The sequence below is a fragment of the Schistocerca americana genome, chromosome 4 (genome assembly GCF_021461395.2).
Source record: "Schistocerca americana isolate TAMUIC-IGC-003095 chromosome 4, iqSchAmer2.1, whole genome shotgun sequence".
Classification (NCBI taxonomy): domain Eukaryota; kingdom Metazoa; phylum Arthropoda; class Insecta; order Orthoptera; family Acrididae; genus Schistocerca; species Schistocerca americana.
In genome coordinates, this window is record NC_060122.1 from 473,655,059 (window position 1) to 473,678,610 (window position 23,552).

Consider the following 23,552-nt stretch of genomic DNA (forward strand, 5'->3'; position numbering starts at 1 on the left):
CAATCATCACGAGGCAGAGAAAATCCCTGACCCCGCCGGGAATCGAACCTGGGAACCCGGGCGTGGGAAGCGAGAACGCTACCGCACGACCACGAGCTGCGGACATTTGTTATGTCATTGCCTTAAATTTAGAAAGCAAATTCCCAGAATAAATCACTCCAAGTGTTGGAAAATTGCTATGGAGAAAAAAAAACTGAAGGGTTATGAAATTTAAAGCTGCAGGGAAGAGGTAGTAACATTAACAATATGGCTTGTGAGATAGCCAGGAAGGCTTCCCGCTATCGGTTACATACTCTGGTATGACTATCATGATATTGAAACAGAATACGTTGTAGGGTCACTAAGGGTATTACCCACCAAGAATTTAATTCAAATTAATGCCACCCTCAAGCTTAAACTTAAAAAAAAATTATCAGATAACAGCAGGGGTGAGTTTCGATGGAGCAAATATTATAACATGTCCACAATTTTCAAGAAAATCGTCAGCACAGTATTATATCCATAAACATTTCAGCTATCACTTGTACTGTATTTCAACTAGGTACTTGCATATTTTATTTCTATAATAAATTAAGGCAAGCACAGTCTATAGATGAACCAACACATCCATTACCAGTCGAGTAGTTAGCTGGCATAGGCTGAGGGAATAAGTAAAATCTGTGCATAGTACAAGCATCACACTAAGGTTTTTATTGTATTAAGCTCCTATAGACTGTACTTTGAGAATAAGTTCATGTGTATAAGGGAGAATCACATGTGGGACAACTCATGGTTTCACCTGGATGTTGCCAACAATAACGTCGTGGAGTTTTTTTGTTTAAGAGTAATTTTAATTAAAAACTTGTCATGGAAAATATTCTGGACTAATCATTCGAAAGAGGGAAAAATTCGGCGCAGGAATTGTGAATTTTTAAAATTCTTATTCCCACGAGGGGCCAGGCAATAGAGGCCACCACACCCAGTGTGTTAACTGAGTAATCCACAAGATGGTATTCGTTACAATGAAACATTTCAGGTAGACAGGGACCTGCAGTCAACAGTCGCGTGCATGCAACAGTAACGCAGTGTGACCAACAGTGAAGTAATATTTTGTAACTCAGGCACTTATGTACTACCAAGAAAGTTGCACATTGCGATTTTAACTGGCCCTAGCAACCCATGGCTGGGACTTGGCGAGCTAGGGAAAGCCGACGGGACAATAACGCTGAAACAGACTTACTCTTCCCCCTCCAGTAGGACTATGTTAGAAGCGTAGCTATAGGAGTATAAATACTCGAGCTTAGCAGCTCAAAGCATTCAGCCGTGCTGCCACTCTGCCTGCATCTTGAACCAGAGGGAATGACGTGCTTTTGAGGTTCAGAGATATCAGTTGGTAAATGGTTCAAATGGCTCTGAGCACTATGGGACTTAACTGCTGTGGTCACCAGTCCCCTACAACTTAGAACTGCTTAAACCTAACTAACCTAAGGACATCACACACATCCATACCCGAGGCAGGATTCGAACCTGCGACCGTAGCAGTCACGCGGCTCCAGACTGTAGCGCCTAGAACCGCATGGCCACTCCAGCCGGCTCAGTTGGTAAACTGCCACTGATTAACTCATCGAGTTCCAGCATGAGGCGGCTGCAGGACCTCGGGGAAGTTTCGCTGATGCAAGGAGCTGACGCCAAGCCAACATCCGCCCTCTGAGCGACTTCGGCCGATGGACTGCAAGCCGCCTATGATCCAGCTGGAGGAGGTGTGGCCTTGGGGCCTCCTAGCCGCCTAGTGGTCTTTGGCCACCGTCCTAGTCTATCCCTGCTCAGCATCAGAACATCTAGAATCAGTTAACGCACCCGAGCACTTATCATGGGAACAACGAGCACATGCAGGGGTGCTTAGCCGACGTGACTCCTGCGGACTTGGGCAACCCGCGCTCGCCCTTGCAGCTGGTGATCCACGGGCGCTGCAGCAACAGCCACCACAAGCGAGGGCAACAGGTGTCACCAGGTGTGACTGGAGCTTCATCACATTCTTTAAACCGGCTGCATTGGCAAGCACACAGTGCGCCCCTGAGGCAATCTGGAATGCTGCATAAACATCTGTCAATACCATCACTGTTTCACTGCACTCCCAGCGTGAATCTGCACTCTTCCTCATCACTTCTCTCACCCATCCTGATGCATAGCACTCCTGAATATGCCACGTCGTTACACTATATTAAACGATACACGAAAAATCTGTTTTAAAACCTTTATACACATTTGGATCTGCTTAAAAAGAATGGTTACATTGGCGTACTGTACATTGTGAACCAAGTAACAGAAAACCCATTCCCAGAGTTTAAAACTGTCATAACAAGCCTATTTAATTGATCATTCATTTGCAAAAGTCTTAAAGTTCTGTATGGAAATTCCATAAGACTGTGTAAGAAAAGAATTGGCAACAGTAGTGGGTCAGTGTTTGTTCTGACATATCATACGTCAGCACTTTCCAATTTTCAAGGTCATTCCAGGAATCCTACCACGCACGGGCAATTGTGCTTGTCATACTTTGCTGACATCAGACTCAGCACTTTCTAAACTCTAAGATCGTTCCTGGAACTGCTTACAGCCACGTGAACCAGGCCCCCCACGCCTCCAAGCACCTGCTCGGCAGCCTACAGCATGGAAGTCCCCCATCTTTCAAGCATCTGTTTTATAATAAGGCTGCCTGCGTGTTCGCCACTATTCGCTGTCTAGCATGAAGCGCTGCCCCCAGCTGCAGCGATCAGCTGGGAAGAGGAAGAAGACTGTCCGTAACTATTTCGTCAGTCAATCTCTAATTGTTAATATCACCATGTGTGTATGTCATTATACCTAGGGCCTCATTATTGTTTCTAAAATGAAATTTCCACTCTACAGCGGAGTGTGCGCTGATATGAAACTCCCTGGCAGATTAAAACTGTGTGCCGGACCGAGACTCGAACTCGGGACCTTTCCCTTTCGCAAGCAAGTGCTCTACCAACTGAGCTAACCAAGCACGACTCACGCCCCGTCCTCACAGCTTTACTTCTGCCAGCTGTGAGGACGGGGCGTGAGTCGTGCTTGGGTAGCTCAGTTGGTAGAGCACTCGCCCGCGAAAGGCAAAGGTCCCGAGTTCAAGTCTCGGTCCGGCACACAGTTTTAATCTGCCAGGAAGTTTCATATCAGCGCACACTCCACTGTAGAATGAAAATTTCATTCTAGAAACATCCCCCAGGCTGTGGCTAAACCATGTCTCCGCAACATCCTTTCTCTCAGGAGTGCTAGTTCTGCAAGGTTCGCAGGAGAGCTTCTGTAAAGTTTGGAAGGTAGGAGAGGAGGTACTGGCAGAAGTAAAGCTGAGAGGACAGGGCGTGAGTAGTGCTTGGGTAGCTCAGTTGGTAGAGCACTTGCCCGCGAAAGGCAAAGGTCCCCAGTTCGAGCCTCGGTCCGGCACACAGTTTTAATCTGCCAGGAAGTTTCAAGTCTCATTATTGTTATTGATACAGATGTGGGCACATCACAGCAGCAGTCACTGTCCACAGGATGTCTTCCTTACCTAGTGTCATTCAACTGTGCAGTAACACATTCTCAGCAGCAATGAGCTGCTGATCAAATGCTAAGCGAGAGCACACAGGTGTTCCTGCGTGAACCGCAAAATATCTTCCCAAGCTGTTGGCTCTTTATCATTTGATTGCCGTAGCACAGCCACTGCAGTCAAATCCCACAAAAGTACCATTATTTACCAGCACATACAATGTCACTACTAGTGGTTCTAAATATATGAAGGTAGGCCTAACATCTGATAGAGACTTTGAAGTGATTATAGAAGAAGAAAATGCACAGTGTGTCGGTGCTAAAGTGTAGTATTCACTGCATGAGTGGGACTGGCTGTGCAGTATGATGGAATATAAGAGGAAGATGACTGACGAGTATGACCCATCTCATACTCCTATTGACATTCACAGGTTTGATCGTAAAGTGTCTACAGTAGATACATAATGTGCTGAAGCAGTGTTAGAATTAACCTCTTGGGACAGAAATACATATCTAAAACATGCAAGTGTTGTTTAACTGAAAGACCTGTAATGTGCATTATCAACTGCGACAAATACATTGATAAGCCAAAACATTATGAACACTGTCCACTGCGGCTTTGTATGCCACCTGGTGTCGTTGTCGGCATGTGACACGGTAACGAAAGTATTTGAGGAGGCATACATGGAGAGGCCATCACCCTGGCGAAGATACGGGCTGCAAATGGGGAAGTTCATTGAGATAAGCGACTGTGACAAAGGCAGATTATTATTACACAGAGCCTGTGAACATCTAGAAAACGGCGAAGCTGATCGAATGTACATATGCTACTGTTGTGTGCATCTATGGGAAGAGGTAGAAGGACAGTGAAACTATCACTGGGAGATAAATGACTAGATGTCACTGACTCTTCACGGAACGTGTTGTTTAAAGGCTTGTCTGCCCTATAAAATGGGATAAATAGTGATATGTTGCCTTTCTGTCCAGAGAGCTTAATGCTGGTGCATGCCCAAGTGTTTTGAAGCACACTGTTCATCGTACAATGGTTGAACATGGAGCTCCACAGCAGACCATCACTAAGTGGTCACATATTGATCCAACGGCATCGTCATTTATGATTACAGTGGGTACAGGACCACCGAGATTGGACCATGAATCAATGAAAATGTGTCGGCACTTTGGGTGGATCTTGGTACATTAGGTCGATGGTCGTCTCCACAAATGCCGTCAACGGGGTGATCAGTGGCTGGAAATGTGCAGCATACCACATACACATGCTGGTGGAGCAGTACTATGCTACTGGGGACGTTCTCCCGCATGTGCATGGGACCTGTGGTAGTAATCGAAGACATGCTGACAGCTGTGAGCCACTTGCATCCCTTCATGCTTGACATCTTCCCCGACAGCGCTGTTATCTATCAGTTGTATAATGGTCCATGTTCCGGAGCCAGAATCGTGCCACAGTGGAGCATTATAGTGAACTCATGTTGATGTCTCGGCGACCAAATTCGCCTGATGTAAATCCTATGGAACCCATCTGGGTCGCTATCAGACGCAATCACTGCGTATACGGATCAGTAGCACGTTATTTACGCGAATTACATGATCTGTGCATAGGCATCTAATGCTACATACCTTCACGAACCTACCAAAAAACTGACAGATACCTGATACGCGGAATCTGTGTTGTATTGCGTTCCAAATATGGACAGACAAGCTATTAAGCAGGTGGTCCTAATGTTTTGGCTCATCAGTGTAGATTGTGTCATTGGTGTTCATATGTAAGAGGGGCATACCATGAATTTTTTGAGTATTTACGCAACAACAGCGTACATATAGAGCAAGGGGGAATGCATCAATGCCTGTTCCCCTTGTACCAAAGTGTGTAAGAGTTGAGACCGTAAATATAAAATCAGTGCAAGCTGAATTTACTGAACAATGTCCATCTATGTAATTTCACATACAGACATGAATATGATTTAAGCCCAATTGAAGGCATATAGAAAACAACTATTTGGACAGTACTAAAAAATTAAATGAATATTTATATATACATACAGATAAAAATGTTCTACAATAACTGTAATCTCAAAAGGATCAAATAATAATAATAATAACATTGATATAGTAAATTAACTCGTGGTTTATCATCAGCAACAATACTTTTTTTCAAAAAAAAGAGATTGCTTTTATATACGTAACATTAACTGATCTACTATATAATATTCACAGCATCACACACTATACAAAACTAACAGAGATAAATCATACTAAAAGTTATGAAGAATGATTTATGTTTACAATACATACAGCGCATAAGGACTAGCAGCAGCTGATGAAGAATCACCCATACGCACACATACATATAAGCACATATAGTGTGCAAGAAAAAAAATGTGTACATGGCATACACAAGCTTAGGTATCCGAGTAATGAGGGAATTAGTATATTTCATCAAAATATACAAGGTATTAGAGATAAAGTTAGTGAACTGCTTATAGATGTTGACTCTGAAATTATTGGTATATCTGAACACTTCTTAAATAAGCTACACAAGCATGACTCACGACCCATCCTCACAGCTTTACTTCCACTAGTACATATCCTACCTTCCATACTTCACAGATGTTCTCTTGTGAAACTTGTATGACTAGCACTCCTATAATGAAGAATAGTGTGAAGACACAGCATAGCCACAGCTTGGGGGATGTTTCCAGAATGAATATTCACTCAGTATCGGAGAGTGTGCTGAAATTTCCACAAAAGCCAAAGTTCACAAGTTCTAATCTTAGTCTGGCACACAGTTTTAATCTGTAGAAAGTTCCAGGGCTTGGTTTTATTTTGCGGTTTGTGGGATAGTATTCAACATAAAACTCATTTTTAACAAAGTTGAAATTCTAATACATTATTTATATTTTATAAGTAACTGTTGGATCTTAATTATTTAAGAGAAACCGGCTATCGATTTGTTCCAGTGTTCAATGGTGAAGGATATATAGCCCCAAATGAATTTTACCAATGTGATTGGGGAGCCAGTCTTTAAGAAGTTTGTTGGAACCTAGCTGCTAAAATTTTTGGGGTTTTTTGGCAGTTCATATACTTTATCACATTTGAGACTTACGTTGGTGTTATATATTAAATTATTCATCACCAAATCACATCTTTTCCACTGCATTGCATGCTGTTGGCTGCCGAGTGGTGCTGCACATAAGGCAGGGTGTGTGAGGCCCTCACCCTACTCCTCCCTTCCTTGGCATGTGTCTGGTAGCTATTCCATAGATTGCCATATCTAGAGTGGCTATCGCAAATTTAGACACGTCAAGCTCACAACCTCTCTCATAGACCGCCGGCGAAAGTGTTGTTATTCACCCACCTCATAGCTCTGTTGCCCCATATCAACTGCTAACGTTGCAGTAAGTCAGCGATAGCTGAATGTTCTGCGTTTGCGTGCGATATAGTGCGTTCATGTGTGGTTTCGGTCTTTCGCGGAACAGTGCATTGACGTTTGTTTGGTAGTGAGCGAAATGCAGGAACAGGGCTTACGTGTAGTGCTACTTCGATTGGTGTGCGTGAAGAGAGAGAAAAGACATTCGAAAATTGTTGTATCGAACACACTGAAGATTTTTTATTGATCTGGCCAACAGTGAAGAAGCCAAGAACAATATAAATTTTATGTAAGTTCATAAAATGGTATTCCCAAGTCGATAGTGCTCATGTCTCTAGATATGAACATGTGATTTAACCCTCAAAGAAAGGGATATAAACGGAAACGGAAATTACCGAATCTGACAAGGTTGAGAAAAAGTTGGTGTGTAGAACTATCCGTCGTTACTACAATAGAGGAGGGTATACAACGTAAAAATACAGAGTGATCTCCATGAAAAAATTAGTTATTCTGGTTCAGAGACGTCCGTTCTTTGTCTTCTTCGCTCACTTGGTTTCTGATTAAGAAAGTATAACGATGGATAAAAACTTCTAATGGAATGCTGAGACACGCACTTACTGCATGCTGAGGACAATAGTCTTGTAGTATACTTTGATAAAACGTGCGTTTTACGAAACTACACTCAAAAATATATTTCGCTTTTTATGCCTCTGTCATATACACTCCTGATTTCTGCGCTCATGTGCATGACGTCACACATGTATACGACCATCACTGGCACCAAGGCAGAAGTATATATTATTTTCCTTAGCCTTAATAACGCTTGAAACTAAGTACCACAGCTCTAGGGGTATGTCAGTATTAGTATCATTTGTAAATTATGAATTAAGTGTTAAATGTTATGTATTTTGTGTGTCTCTGTAGATGGAGCATGTTTGTAAAATTGCATTATGTACTGAGTTATGAAATGCACTCGGTATATCAATATCTGTTTGTTTTTTGTTTTTTTTTGTTTTTTTTTTTTTTTGTCATCAGTCTACTGACTGGTTTGATGCGGCCCGCCACGAATTCCTTTCCTGTGCTAACCTCTTCATCTCAGAGTAGCACTTGCAACCTACGTCCTCAATTATTTGCTTGACGTATTCCAATCTCTGTCTTCCTCTATAGTTTTTGCCCTCTACAGCTCCCTCTAGTACCATGGAAGTCATTCCCTCATGTCTTAGCAGATGTCCTATCATCCTGTCCCATCTCCTTATCAGTGTTTTCCACATATTCCTTTCCTCTCCGATTCTGCGTAGAACCTCCTCATTCCTTACCGTATCAGCCCACCTAATTTTCAACATTCGTCTATAGCGCCATATCTCAAATGCTTCGATTCTCTTCTGTTCCGGTTTTCCCACAGTCCATGTTTCACTACCGTACAATGCTGTACTCCAGACGTACAACCTCAGAAATTCCTTCCTCAAATTAAGGCCGCTATTTGATATTAGTAGACTTCTCTTGGCCAGAAATACCTTTTTGCCATAGCGAGTCTGCTTTTGATGTCCTCCTTGCTCCGTCCGTCATTGGTTATTTTACTGCCTAGGTAGCAGAATTCCTTAACTTCATTGACGTCGTGACCATCAATCCTGATGTTAAGTTTCTCGCTGTTCTCATTTCTACTACTTCTCATTACCTTCGTCTTTCTCCGATTTACTCTCAAACCATACTGTGTACTCATTAGACTGTTCATTCCGTTCAGCAGATCATTTAATTCTTCTTCACTTTCACTCAGGATAGCAATGTCATCGGCGAATCGTATCATTGATATCCTTTCGCCTTGTATTTTAATTCCACTCCTGAACCTTTCTTTTATTTCCATCATTGCTTCCTCGATGCACAGATTGAAGAATAGGGGCGAAAGGCTACAGCCTTGTCTTACACCCTTCTTAATACGAGCACTTCGTTCTTGATCATCCACTCTTATTATTCCCTCTTGGTTGTTGTACATATTGTATATGACCCGTCTCTCCCTATAGCTTACCCCTACTTTTTTCAGAATCTCGAACAGCTTGCACCATTTTATATTGTCGAACGCTTTTTCCAGGTCGACAAATCCTATGAAAGTGTCTTGATTTTTCTTTAGCCTTGCTTCCATTATTAGCCGTAACGTCAGAATTGCCTCTCTCGTCCCTTTACTTTTCCTAAAGCCAAACTGATCGTCACCTAGCGCATTCTCAATTTTCTTTTCCATTCTTCTGTATATTATTCTTGTAAGCAGCTTCGATGCATGAGCTGTTAAGCTGATTGTGCGGTAATTCTCGCACTTGTCAGCTCTTGCCGTCTTCGGAATTGTGTGGATGATGCTTTTCCGAAAGTCAGATGGTATGTCGACAGACTCATATATTCTACACACCAACGTGAATAGTCGTTTTGTTGCCACTTCCCCCAATGATTTTAGAAATTCTGATGGAATGTTATCTATCCCTTCTGCCTTATTTGACCGTAAGTCCTCCAAAGCTCTTTTAAATTCCGATTCTAATACTGGATCCCCTATCTCTTCCAAATCGACTCCTGTTTCTTCTTCTATCACATCAGACAAATCTTCACCCTCATAGAGGCTTTCAATGTATTCTTTCCACCTATCGGCTCCCTCCTCTGCATTTAACAGTGGAATTCCCGTTGCACTCTTAATGTTACCACAGTTGCTTTTAATGTCACCAAAGGTTGTTTTGACTTTCCTGTATGCTGAGTCTGTCCTTCCGACAATCATATTTTTTTCGATGTCTTCACATTTTTCCTGCAGCCATTTCGTCTTAGCTTCCCTGCACTTCCTATTTATTTCATTCCTCAGCGACTTGAATTTCTGTATTCCTGATTTTCGCGGAACATGTTTGTACTTCCTCCTTTCATCAATCAACTGAAGTTGCCCATGGTTTCTTCGCAGCTACCTTCTTTGTACCTATGTTTTCCTTCCCAACTTCTGTGATGGCCCTTTTTAGAGATGTCAATTCCTTATTGCTGTATCTATAGCGTTAGAGAACTTCAAACGTATCTCGTCATTCCTTAGTACTTCCGTATCCCGCTTCTTTGCGTATTGATTCTTCTCGACTAATGTCTTGAACTTCAGCCTACTCTTCATCACTACTATATTGTGATCTGAGTCTATATCTGCTCCTGGGTACGCCTTACAATCCAGTATCTGATTTCGGAATCTCTGTCTGACCATGATGTAATCTAATTGAAATCTTCCCGTATCTCCCGGCCTTTTCCAAGTATACCTCCTCCTCTTGTGATTCTTGAACAGGGTATTCGCTATTACTAGCTGAAACTTGTTACAGAACTCAATTAGTCTTTCTCCTCTTTCATTCCTTGCCCCAAGCCCATATTCTCCTGTAACCTTTTCTTCTACTCCTTCCCCTACAACTGCATTCCAGTCGCCCATGATTATTAGATTTTCGTCCCCCCTTTACATACTGCATTACCCTTTCAATATCCTCATACACTTTCTCTATCTGTTCATCTTCAGCTTGCGACGTCGGCATGTATACCTGAACTATCGTTGTCGGTGTTGGTCTGCTGTCGATTCTGATTAGAACAACCGGATCACTGAACTGTTCACAGTAACACAACCTCTGCCCTACCTTCCTATTCATAACGAATCCTACACCTGTTATACCATTTTCTGCTGCTGTTGATATTATCCGATACTCATCTGACCAGAAATCCTTGTCTTCCTTCCACTTTACTTCACTGACCCCTACTATATCTAGATTGAGCCTTTGCATTTCCCTTTTCAGATTTTCTAGTTTCCCTACCACTTTCAATCTTCTGACATTCCACGCCCCGACTCATAGAACGTTATCCTTTCGTAGATTATTCAATCTTTTTCTCATGATAACCTCCCCCTTGCCAGTCCCCTCCCGGAGATCCGAATGGGGGACTGTTCCGGAATCTTTTGCCAATGGAGAGATCATCATGACACTTCTTCAATTGCAGGCCACATGTCCTGTGGATACACGTTACGTGTCTTTAATGCAGTGGTTTCCATTGCCTTCTGCATCCTCATGTCGTTGATCATTGCTGATTCTTCCGCCTTTAGGGGCAATTTCCCACCCCTAGGACAAGAGAGTGCCCTGAACCTCTATCCGCTCCTCCGCCCTCTTTGACAAGGCCGTTGGCAGAATGAGGCTGACTTCTTATGCCGGAAGTCTTCGGCCGCCAATGCTGATTATTTATCAAAATTTAGGCAGTGGCGGGGATCGAACCCGGGACCGAAGACGTTTTAATTATGAATCAGAGACGCTACCCCCAGACCACGGGTCCCTGTATATCAGTCTATTTAGTATACTACTACAGTCATGAAGTTAATCCAAATTATACACAGTCATACATAAAAGATCACATGATTCCAGACATTTTACAGATATTTATATCACATGCATTCACTGTCTCTATCCAGTGAATAGTGCGAGTGTGGAAGTGTTCCAGTTTCATCCTCACAGCTGATACTCTTATTCCCATGTTGCGAGAGACTGGTTTTCAGTTTGCACCACCATACATGTATGCTTGGTAACTGTCAACCATAATAGTCCAATGGAACACTGTCAAACATATTTAGCGCACTTTAGAGTGACGTCAAATTCTATGGAGTTATTACTTGTTATCGATTTTTCATATAGGTGCTTCTAAGATTCAGTTTTATAACCTGAGATTCCATAGCTGTGCCTGTCGAGTGGTAATGCGACTCTTTTTCAGACAGTGCGTTGCTTTCCTTTGTGACAGTGATCTGTCTATCTTCGTTTCTGCCACACACTGGTAAGTTTGATGGGCTCCACATACCTTGGAGCTCTTGATGTGAGTCAAACCTTCCACTCATAATGTCTCTAAGAGTACTGCTGGATCTTTGTTTGTATGTTTGTCACTTTACATCTGTTATTAAAGGGAGTTGGAACGCCCTTTCTCGACAATGTTAAATTTAGTGACTTGGCTTCCCTGTATTTCAGGAACCACTCTAGTCATTGACATTAAACTTTTAAAGGACTTTAAATTGTATGTTCTGAGTCTACTGAACTACAATAATTGCATTTCAGCCACTGCTTTCGGAAATACAATTTTTTAATTACATGGTTAAAATTTTGTGTACTTTTTTGTACGTTATCCTAAATAATTTTAACTATACATAACATTATGATCTTGTTTTATTTCGGTAGACTCAGGGTATGTATGTTGTTACTCCCTGAAAATCTTAATACTCTACTTGAAGTAGCTTCTGAGATTTAGGGAGAAAATGCAACAGAAAATGTAAATATTCAGGAACAACCTCTAAAGTTTCACGAGACTGTAACTCATTTAATATATGCTTAATTTTTTATTTTTAGTCGCTCAGAAGCACCCTGCACCATACTGTATATCAACCTCTTGATCTTTTTTCAAGTTCTTTCTTCTTTTCTTCTTTCTGTCTCCATAGTGGCCAACTGTGCTGCATACTCTGTTTCATCGAAGTGAACCTTGTCCATCCATTCAAGTTCTCTGATGCAGTTTGCTGCAGGATTAATTCCCTTATGCTGTATCACTTTCACCCTACCAATGTTGCCATCATTAAAATCAATAACAACATCACTGACCCCCGACTTTAGTGTCTTCATTCCAACAAAAACATTTTTTGTTAAGTGAGTCCATATAAGATTATTGGACGACTCATTGGGATTTTGAGTCTGATCATGCAGACAATTCTTCAGTAATTCAGGATTTGTCAAGGCTCTGTAAGTACGTTTTATAATATCCATAACTGCTGCTGGGATGGAATGTTTACAGCTGTATGAAGTGTTTGAGTACTGGGCATTGTGGTAATTACTCCATTAATCAGGTCCAGGAGGGCAAAAGTGGTGTACTGATTTTTCATCAGTTGACAGTCTGTGGGAGAAGGTAGCCCATACTGCTTGCTTCATTTTCAACAAATCCTCAGTATTATTTGTAATGTCCATCTCATAATACTGCTGTAGTTCATCAGTCATTTTGTCTGTCAACCTACCTCTTATGGTTTTACCATCAGAAAGTTTCCTGTCTCTCAAACTTTGTTTCAACTTCCTCAACCTGGTGCCCATACTCTTCTGGACATGACCTTTATAGCCAACAATCCACAGCCTTCTATATAAAAAATTACCGATCTTATTAGCTCTCAAAGTAATGCACATAAAAATTTTAACATTTTGGATAGGTGTAGATTATATTTAAAAGGTAAAATTAAATACTTCCCACGTGAGATTATAAGTGGTGTGTATATCATTTTATTCAGAAAATTGCAAATTTTATAACGAGATAAAAGTCCGAGGATGTGAAAAACTTTTTTTACCATTTGTAATTAACATTGCAGCAGAGCATGACCGTGAGAGCTCCTACCAGTTTTCTAGCTAAGTACATATTGAAGACACACATGTGACTGCACTCCATAAAAACAGTTCAAATAATAATGAATGGTGCATGCTTACATAAGCATTAATTTGTTTATGCTGACTTGGAATCACTAGATCCGCCACTAAAACACATGCACTGTAAATTATTGAAACAATAATATGCACTATTGTTGCATTACGAAGTGTGTTTATGGAAATGTGGTAGGAATTCTTGTGTAGTCATAAATTTCGTGTGGAGTTTTTACTCGTTGTCTATTCTGCGAGGTGTGCAGCTACATATTTTTCGTTTCGATAGTGATCTACTCGTATCTATCTTCATTCCTGCCAAGCACTGGTGGATTTGACATGTTCATTACTCAAAGTAACCACTCAGCCAACTGCGAGAAGTAATTTAGGGGATCTACAGCAAACTTAAATGACTGTGAACTGAAACCTGTCTTCTCTTGATTACACGTCAAACGCTGTCTCAGACAATATGAAAAATTGTATATCACCTAAAACGTGTGTGTTCTTGCTCAAATGTTAGGTGTAGATGAGGAACTGTCAGATTCACTTCAAACTAAGATTGACTTCATCTCCATGTTAGCCTATCTGTTTCATTGTACAAACAGGTCGTATGTTGGTTCAGTTGATACAAATTTACAAAACAGCTTGATGAACACAAGTGATGATTCTCAAAATTTATGGCAGCTGCCGAAATTGCGAGCAATTGTACAATGAATAAGTTTTGTTTCTTCAGCAGTATAAACTGCTGACAGAGTATTTATCTTTTTCATACTTAGCCTAAGGTTCTCATAATTTGTTAAGCATTAGCTGTCCCTTTCTACAGCAAAGATGTATGTATAAAGTAGATGTTCACTTTCCAAACAGGTGGGACGCTCAGTAATTACCACTGTCACCCATAGAAGAGTCGACCATTATACATCTCCATAACAATAGCTTGGAGGCTATAACTCCATGACTCTAGCCAGAGGGCTGTCAGCCGCATGTGTGTGCCATGGCGCCATGCCATGGTGACATGCTGCCACACGCAATAGTAATTGTTTATATTCCAGAAGTATATGTAGTAGCCACTGTCTTGATCAGTCACATGTGAGCATGCATGTGTGCAATGCATTAGCTGCTCATTCTGTACAATTGTAAATGATGTAGCCATGCTCTCTCCATTGTTTGTCAAGTTTGACGTTTTCAGTGCTTAAAAGAGAAGTGTGGTGGTAGATGCACACATGCATGTTGGTGCTTCATAAATTGCTTAAATAATAATACACGCAATTATACTGGTGTGAAGTGTATGTGTATGTCGTTAGGTGGAGCAGTCACTGCTTGTTATGCAGGGGTTTGCATTGAATTGTATACATAAAATGAAACCCCACACTGTCACTGCTCAGTCTGTATAATTGTGTAAAGTGAGAACCCTACACATCGACCATCATGACCAGTTTACTCGTTCATGACAGCAGAACACGCAATTCCAAATTCATTGCAGACAGAGGCAGGTAGAATTCTGAGTAGTGGAAATGGGCTATCTCCATGATGTTGGACAGTGCTCTGCAATATCTATGCTAGTGTGGTGGAGATGTGGGGGCTCTTGCTCTACACTCCTGAACCCTCACACATTATTGAAATAGCCCAACAGTATCATTTAAGTATGTCATAACTGCACCCCGAAATTCATGGAAAGCAGATGAAATTTCAGAAAATTAATTATGCTGAGGATTGAACCAAGGATCACAAGTGGCCATGCCAGATTGGGGTTGGGTGATGGATGGAGAAAGTGACATCATATGGGTGGGGGGAGGAGTGGGGGAGTAATTAAGGTGTAAACTTTAAACCCTCATAACAATGATGCAGATGGACTCAAAACTGTGCTCATATTCACCTTCATCCACTACTACTTGCTACATACAATAGTGTCCAAGCTCTTAAGAAACCAAAAGTTTAAGGAGAATTGTCCTCAAATAAAAGGAATGACCAAAATTTCTGTTCATTGTATGTCAGTTAAGTTGAACACTGACAAAAACACATGTCATTTCAAAGTACTGTACCTGAAAACTAATAATTCTTTACAATGAGGAGGATAATTATCTGACCTAAATAGCTCTACATACACATCTATGCTCTACAAATCACTGGGGTGCATTGTGTCCTGTATTAGGATTTATTTCCATGCCACTTGTGCGTGAACTGGAGGAAGAATGATTAACTGCCCTGCTTTGATTAGTATAATTTTGTATTCGTAACTCTTAAGCAAGTTATAAATCCAAAAACTTTTTGTGCCTATAGGCACATCAAAACTTTTCTATAGAAACAGAAATCATTGCACTTCTGCCAGGTGTTGGGTAGTCCATAATAATTTTTGGCAGAAGTTCTATTTCAATATATTCCTTTCAATTGTAACTAGACTTCCTTCTTCACATCACTATACCGTAAATTTATTCCATCAGCAAGGCGAAACAAGCTCCTACCAGCGTTCAGCTTAATTTCAGTGATATACAACAAACAGCCTCACACAAGGCACACCAGAAAGGAAGAAGTACCTGAAATTCCGCCCACTTCTTCAGAAGTGCGACGACCTTCTTTGCCTCGAACCAGTACAATGGGTGTAACAAGAAGCCAGGCACAAGAGAGACAAGTAAGATCACGTTGAAGACGCTGCCATCATAGTTATCTTGGTGCTTCCTCAGGTATATGAGCACGTAGCCAACGACGGAGGTCGCCAAGCCAGACATCACCAGGTAACACGCCAGCGAGTACATGAAGATACCAGAAGTTGGCCGGAACACAGGGTTCGCTGCGAAGATAGAAAATACATGTGTAATTATTGTCCAGTGTTTAACAGCGTGGCAGTTCTCCCTTACAATAATTTAAAAAAGTCTTTTTAAAATGCACCAGTGTAAATGATAGTCACGAAGTTCATATTATCAGCATAAGCTATGCGGATAAATTAAAAAATTTCTAATTTATTACAAGAGCAGTACAAAATTTACAATCACATAATTTTTCAACATATTCACCCTGATTTCCAATGCACTTTGTCGTTGCTCAACGTTTCCAAAACACAGTACACACTGAAAAAAATTATTTTGATTGAGCTGCAAGTTATGTATGCACTACTTCTTTCATCTCGTCATCTGAGGTGAGTCAAAGACCTCTTAAGTCATCTTTAAGTGGACTAAGCAAATGGAAAACAAACTGGGCGAGGTCATGACTGTATACAAGACGCTCCAATAGCACGAGATGTATATTGACAAGTGGAAGAGCGTTCCAATGTAAACAAAGAACGGCGTTTGACAGTAAGCCTCGGTGCACATTTGGAATTGTGTACTTCGACACGTTCCATAGCATTTCAGTATAACTTCGACTCTTTATTGTTGGCGCCTTTTCCAGGGGATGTTCCAGAATTTTCCCTTGTGCTTCCCATTTCAGTTGCCACTTAATCGGCACTCATTGGTTATTCAAATTCTGGTCACGGAACTGCTCCTTGTTGGCAACATTGGTGAAAGTGGCTGGACGTCCTCCTCTTTGTTCGTCCTTCACTCTTATTCCGCCGCTTTTCAGCTGTTCAGCTGGACACTTTGGCACAATAAGACATTACCCCGTAATTGTGCCGAAACTCTCCTATAGATTCCATCTCCTAGTACAGCTTCACCCGATAAGAAACCTCATTATGAAACACTGTTGTTGAGGTCTGTAGAGAAATTAGTTTGGGCAGTGAGCGTTATTTGCTGTTATTGGCTGACGCTGTGGCGTCACTAAAGAGCAGTGTCTGCCTCGTCAACAGCGTTATAACTTACGGGCCGCGCATTTATGCGATGTACTTCTAGTATGTTTTAGTTTCTAATGAAATAAGGAAATGCAAATTTATATTCTGCTATTGCTAGAACATTACTTCTACATCGAGTAACTTCACCACTTTTTAACAGACAGTGCTGATTTTTAAATTCACGTATCCATCGAATAAAAATAAGCAAAAAACGTGCTAAGTATAGTCTGTTTTTGCAATTTTCGATCAAAGTAAAAGTTCCAAATGAGCTTTCAGTTTACTGAGTTTGCTCTGAGAAAAGCTTTAATAAGTAAACAAGACCTATACAACGCTCATTTGCATTTTAAATTCATCATAAGTTCAAAAGAACTTCAGTTAACAAGTGAACATTGTCGTTTTCGTTCAAGAAATTATACAGGTGCCTTGTTTGTAGAAAGCATTTGAATTAGTTAATCAAACTAGAACATCCTTCAAAATATCTAGTGGCAACTGAAACTGAACTTTATCCGAGAAGGTAAGGTTGACACTGTAGGCAGGGAATATCCGAATTATTTCCTCGAAAAAAATTGTAACTTTTCTGCGCAACAGTGCTCAAGGAAATCGAGTTACCAGATAATGTCCCCTTTGACTCTTAGAACCCGTTTTGATCCCTCTAACAAACATCTGATTTGATTCAGTGAAAATATTTTGCCCAGTATTCAATTAATTTCTCCAGACACAAATGCACTTTTTTATTACTTTCTTCGTTGTGAAAACGTCGTTTCGTTGATGATACCTGACTTTGAAGATCTTTAATACGTTTTTACAATTTTCATACAAGCATTTCTCCTGCGTAATGCCGCTACAGAAATCTGTAAACTGACTTTATCTGAATTACTGTATTAGAAACAACTTCGTGTGTAAATCTATATTGATCAGCGCCCTTCTCCCATGGTGACAGCTTTTGCAAAGTCCCTATGCTTCTTCTATGGATCTCACATTTGTTGAAAGGATCTTTCCCTTCTTATGTTACACATGGTATGCTAGCACTAGTGCTAATACTTCAAGCTAAATTACATGACGGAAATGCTTCACTCTTAAGCACGGTTTCCGCGGTAAATTTAGTAGTTCCGGACGCAAGTCTCTAATGCAGTTTCTGTGAAATTACGGGGGCATATTGCAGCGTTTGCAACATTCAACGCGACTTTTCTACAGCATTTCGACACCCAAATCCTCCGCAAACTTGCATCACGAGAGAACGCATGAAGCACTACTCCCGTCCCTTTAGTGCTGCGATTGTGAGAATTACAGCCAACAACAGCACAACCCGGCGTTGCTTGCACACACTCAAAGCACTTTCACTTGCAATTAACCCACTTCACAAAAGTAGCTAAGCGAAAACGACACAGTCTCCATCATACAAATTTGGGCACAAAGTGTTCCACTGACGTCATGCGCACAGTGGCAAAAACGTGTTTGCTTCTGCGCAGCTTTTACTGTGACCTTCCGGGCGAACTGATGTGAAAATGCTGCAAGCTGCCGCAAGCAATGAATATGATGACCTTGGCCGCAAGCGAAGAGAACTGTGCCATATAGCGTTGGCTAGCGCAGTAAGCAGTACTGCTAACCTAAGAATGATTAAAACGGAAGTTCCGATATTGATTTACCCTCGTAATATACTCGCTGTTTTAAAGAGTTGTGTTCTGAGTTAATCTTTCACAACATAACAGTAACTCAATGTTAGTATAGTTAGTATAGTTAGTATAGTGGTGTGTAAGTAAGAATACGAAAGCGTGATGCGTTCTGCGCAAAAGAGAAAATAATACTTAGCAGCGTCGACATGGTGCTCTCTGCCTCTACCCCACGCTGTACGCTACAACTGTTGCCTACCCTGGTAACTATGAGTAGCAGCGTTGGGGTAAGTGCCACAGTGGGCCATTGTTTGTGCTTCTCTACAGAAATTTATTCATTCTGAAAGATATCGTTGCCGCGTCTCAACATAATACTCTGCGTGTGTCCTTTATACCACCCACAATGAACATCGCAACGGCAAAGTACCTTCACCATACCTACCTAACAAGAAAATCAGTGGTAAATGTTCTATGTGCACCTAAAGTGCACATTACGGACAGACCCGTCAGAATGGCGCTATTGGCCGGTGCATCACGTGGTACACGGCCCCTTGCTATGGCGTATCACTCCATCACTTGCCTTCTTACGCGCACACCAGTAAAACAGTCGTGCATGATCTCTTCACACTGGCTGCTGAAGACTCGCCCCGTATCTCATGCGCAGCCTGCCACACAGCTGGCTCTTCGAAGAAAAGAAAATGTCGCTGTATAGTTGACAATACTGGCCATATGGAGGAGGGTAAAAGGAATGTTCTCTTGGACTGCTTCCTACAATATGCTTGCTTGACAGCCGCCCACAGTCTGATCAAGAGATCATGATATCTATAACTGCATATATGTACACACAGCAAGTCATTGCACAATGCGCGGCCGAAGACACTTCGTACCAATGTTGATTTTCTCTCCTGTTACATTCGCGTATTGAGCGAGAGATAAAAGAGTATCTGTATGCCTCTGCACACCCACCAATCGCTCTTATCTTACTATTGTGATCCCTACGCGAATTATACAATGGTGACAGCATAAAGGACGCACAGTCTTCTTCTAGTCTAGCGGGGTTTCGTGAGAACTATGTTGTCTCTCTGCCAAGTTACCGAGTATTTCTGTAACCCTTTTATGTGGACTATATCAACCTCCTACTATCCCATCAGCATGTCTGTGAATCCTGCCGGTGTCAGTTTTGATTCCTACTTCCTAAGCACTCCAAAATAAGAAAAATACTCTACAATTGGTCGCACTATTGTCTTCTATCGTACATCCATTGCAGACATACTGCAGTCTCCCAGAACCATACCAACAAATATTTCTAACTGGCTTCCTTAACGTTGATTTTACTCGTCTGTCACATTTCATATCTGTTCTCAGTTGTTGTTGCTGTGGTCTTCAGTCCTGAGACTGGTTTGATGCAGCTCTCCATGCTACCCTATCCTGTGCAAGCTTCTTCATCTCCTGTACTTACTGCAACCTACATCCTTCTGAATCTGCTAGTGTTTTCATCTCTTGGTCTCCCTCTACGATTTTTACCCTCCACGCTGCCCTCCAATGGTAAATTTGTGAGCCCTTGATGCCTCAGAACATGTCCTACCAACCGGTCCCTTCTTCTTGTCAGGTTGTGCCACAAACTCCTCTTCTCCCCAGTTCTATTCAATACCTCCTCATTAGTTATGTGATCTACCCATCTAATCTTCAGCATTCTTCTGTAGCACCACATTTCGAAAGTTTCTATTCTCTTCTTGTCCAAACTATTTATCGTCCATGTTTCACTTCCATACATGGCTACACTCCATACGAATACTTTCAGAAACGACTTCCTGACACTTAAATCTATACTCGATGTTAACAAATTTCTCTTTCTCAATACTACCTTCAAATATCGGGCAGCGTTTTCCCACAAGTTTAATAAACACAACAGATACACATAACAGAGACTTAAGTCGTCAATAACATATTGTCCTTTTCTATTTACAACAGCATGCCAACGCTGGGGTAACTTTTCGATTCCGCGACTGTAGATATCGCGTTGTTCTGAGGCGAAGAACTCGTCGACCCACGTTCGGAACGGATTGTCATCCGGCAAGAAAATTCCTTGAAGGTTGTTCGATAGAGGGCGGTAAAGGTGAAAGACAGAGGGTGCAAGATCAGGTGAATAAGGTGGATGCGGAATGATTTCTCACACCAGGTCCTGTATAGTGTTTTCTGTCAATCCACTAGAATGCGGGCGTTCGTTACCGTGGAGTAGCATCACTTCACGCATTCTTCCTGGTCGTTATTCTGGGACTGCGTGTGAAAGACAGTGATCGTCAACAGTGATGGTTACACCTCGGGGAAACAATTCGCAGTACACCACATCGTCGCTGCTCTTCTGTGGTCTTTGTGCGGGGAGATACTGCTTTGCTTGGGTTCAACAATTCCTTTCTTTTCCTTGTGTTAGGATAAGGACACCATTTATCGTTCCAGTAACGATACAGGATAGGAATGGTAAGTGTTGTTCACCAGCTAACTGGTGCCGAGAAAGCAGAGCTGCACATATGGCCACTTACTGATTTTTGTTATTTTAGCTTAGATCATGCAGTACCCACACATCCGATTTTCGAACATACTCCGTTGCACGCAATGTCGCACGATGGTGGAATGATAACATTTTCTAGTTCTCCAGTACATTGGCATGGATCAATGTGTGTTAATGCGTTTGAAAGATCTTCATCAAACCCCAAATGTCTTCCTGAGTGTGGAGAGCCACTAACGTCAAAAAGATCCTCCTCGAGACGAGAAAACTACTTTCCTGCCGTGCTCTGTGGCAGATGTTTCTGGCTGCCTCCGCTGCTGTCATCCTTCTGCAGAACTCAAACAGAAGAATATGTTGGAAATGTTTCGATTTCTCCACTTGGCGCTCCATTTTCTAGCGTCCACAGCTCCATTCGCTATTTCCATATGACAAAATGACAACATGTAAACTCAAACAGCAAGAGTGAAGTACAAATAAGAAATTAAAATCGATAAATAAACCCACAGCAACCGAAATACGAGGTGCTATCCAAAATTTTCAGGACTGGTGCTGCCATCTGTTGAAAACGTCACCCTCCAAGTAGTTCTCATCCACACGTACACACCAGTCCCAGCGTTTCTGCCACTGGTCAAACGTTTTCTGGAAGTCCTGTTCTTTGAGGATGTTTATCACCGCCAGCAATGCTTCTTGAATCCTCTCTAGAGCGTCGAACCGCCGGCCTTTCAACGAGTTTCAGTTCTGGGAATAGCGCGAAGTTGCAAGGTATCAAATCTGACGAGTACGGTGGGTGGGGTGCAACCGCCAAGTTGTTTTTTGCCAAAAAGGTCCAGGTGAGCAAGGGCATGTGACAGGGCGCGTTTTCAAGGAGCCGTCGCAAGACGTCGCAGTGGTACGCGGAATTCACTGTTTGGCTGGGTGGGACGAATTCTTTGTCCACAATTCCCTTGGTATCAAAGAAAACGATGATCATGCTCTTCACTTTGCTCTTCACCTGTCTCGCTTTTTTGGGTCTTGGAGAGCCCGGTCTCTTCCACTGGGAGGATTGTTGCTTTGTCTCTGGGTCATCACCATCTCTCGTCGCTGGTGATAACCTGTGACAAGACGGTTGGATCTTCAGATGCGGTCTGACAAAGGTCCGCGCACACTTCATCACGCTGTGCTTTCTGATCGGCGGTCAAGATCCTAGGCGCAAATTTTGTGGCGACACGATGCATGCCCAGTTCGTCAGCCAACAACATTCGTTGACATTTCCAGTAACCAATACCCACTTCATCCGCAAGGTTCTTAAATGGTTTGACGTCGATCCGCAGGATTGTTGAAAAAATGGTTTAAATGGCTCTGAGCACTATGGGGTCACCAGTCCCAGAGAACTCAGAACTACTTAAACCTAACTAACCTAAAGACATCACACACATCCACGCCTGATGCAGGATTCGAACCCGCGACCGTAGCGGTCGCGCGGTGCCAGACTGTAGCGCCTAGAACCGCTCGGCGCACGATTTTTGAAGTTTGGCAACAATGTCTGGCGTTGTGCAGCTAACGGGCCTTCCAGTGTGAGCATCATCTTCGACATCTGTACGGCCCTAAACCGAGCAAGCCACTCAAACACACACATACGGCTCGTGCTCTGTCCCCCAAACACTTGTTGAATCATTGCAAGGGTCTCCTTAGCACTTTTCCCGAGATCTGCACTGTATTTGATACACATGCGCTGTTCGGTTCCATCGTAAAATCGCCACACACTAAGCACAGAGCATTACGGAAATCACTATGGACACGCAAAACTTTCTCCCAGCTGAATGCAACTCCGCACACTGACTTATCAGATATGCAGCTCTAGCCACGTAGCAGTGCAAAGATCTACTACTCCTGCTTTCCATATGCCAGCACCCGTCCCGAAAATTTTGGATTCCACCTCGTACCAACACGCAAAACAAAAACGGTAGAAACCTATGAACCAACTTAATACTTATACGATGTGACATGCTCAAGATGTTCACCACTAATCTGGTAATTGGGTACTGTGCTGTTCTTTCCCTTAATTACAGATATTGTCTACTATTTATACATATTTAGAGAGAGCTCCTTACACCAACTGAAAATTTTTACAAAGTCTTTCCACATTTTCTTTCAATCGTCCAACAAAGGTACCTTCCTGTAGGCGAGAAATCTGATAATGCTGCTGTTGGTGTCCGGTAAATCGTTTGTGGATATTGAGAAGATAACTGACGTTGACCGCCTGGATAGCCGTTCGTGTCAAAGCATCACTATCGGGACAAGTAGGTGTGCTGGCCCCGGATCGAATCCACCCAGCGGAATGTCGATGAGAGTCCGTGTGCAGGCCAAGCAGCCGGGTTGTTCTTTTTAGGTGGCT

The 23,552-nt window shown here is 42.1% G+C and overlaps 1 protein-coding gene across 1 annotated transcript in view; it reads right to left on the minus strand.

Annotated features, from left to right (window-relative positions):
* The window catches only part of LOC124613557 (gustatory and odorant receptor 63a-like), a 140,504-nt gene that overhangs the window by 91,388 nt on the left and 25,564 nt on the right, over positions 1-23,552 (minus strand). The window contains exon 2 of the mRNA XM_047142270.1: positions 15,837-16,090. Coding sequence (XP_046998226.1) covers positions 15,837-16,090 — 254 coding nt within the window. The remainder of the gene's footprint in view (positions 1-15,836; positions 16,091-23,552) is intronic.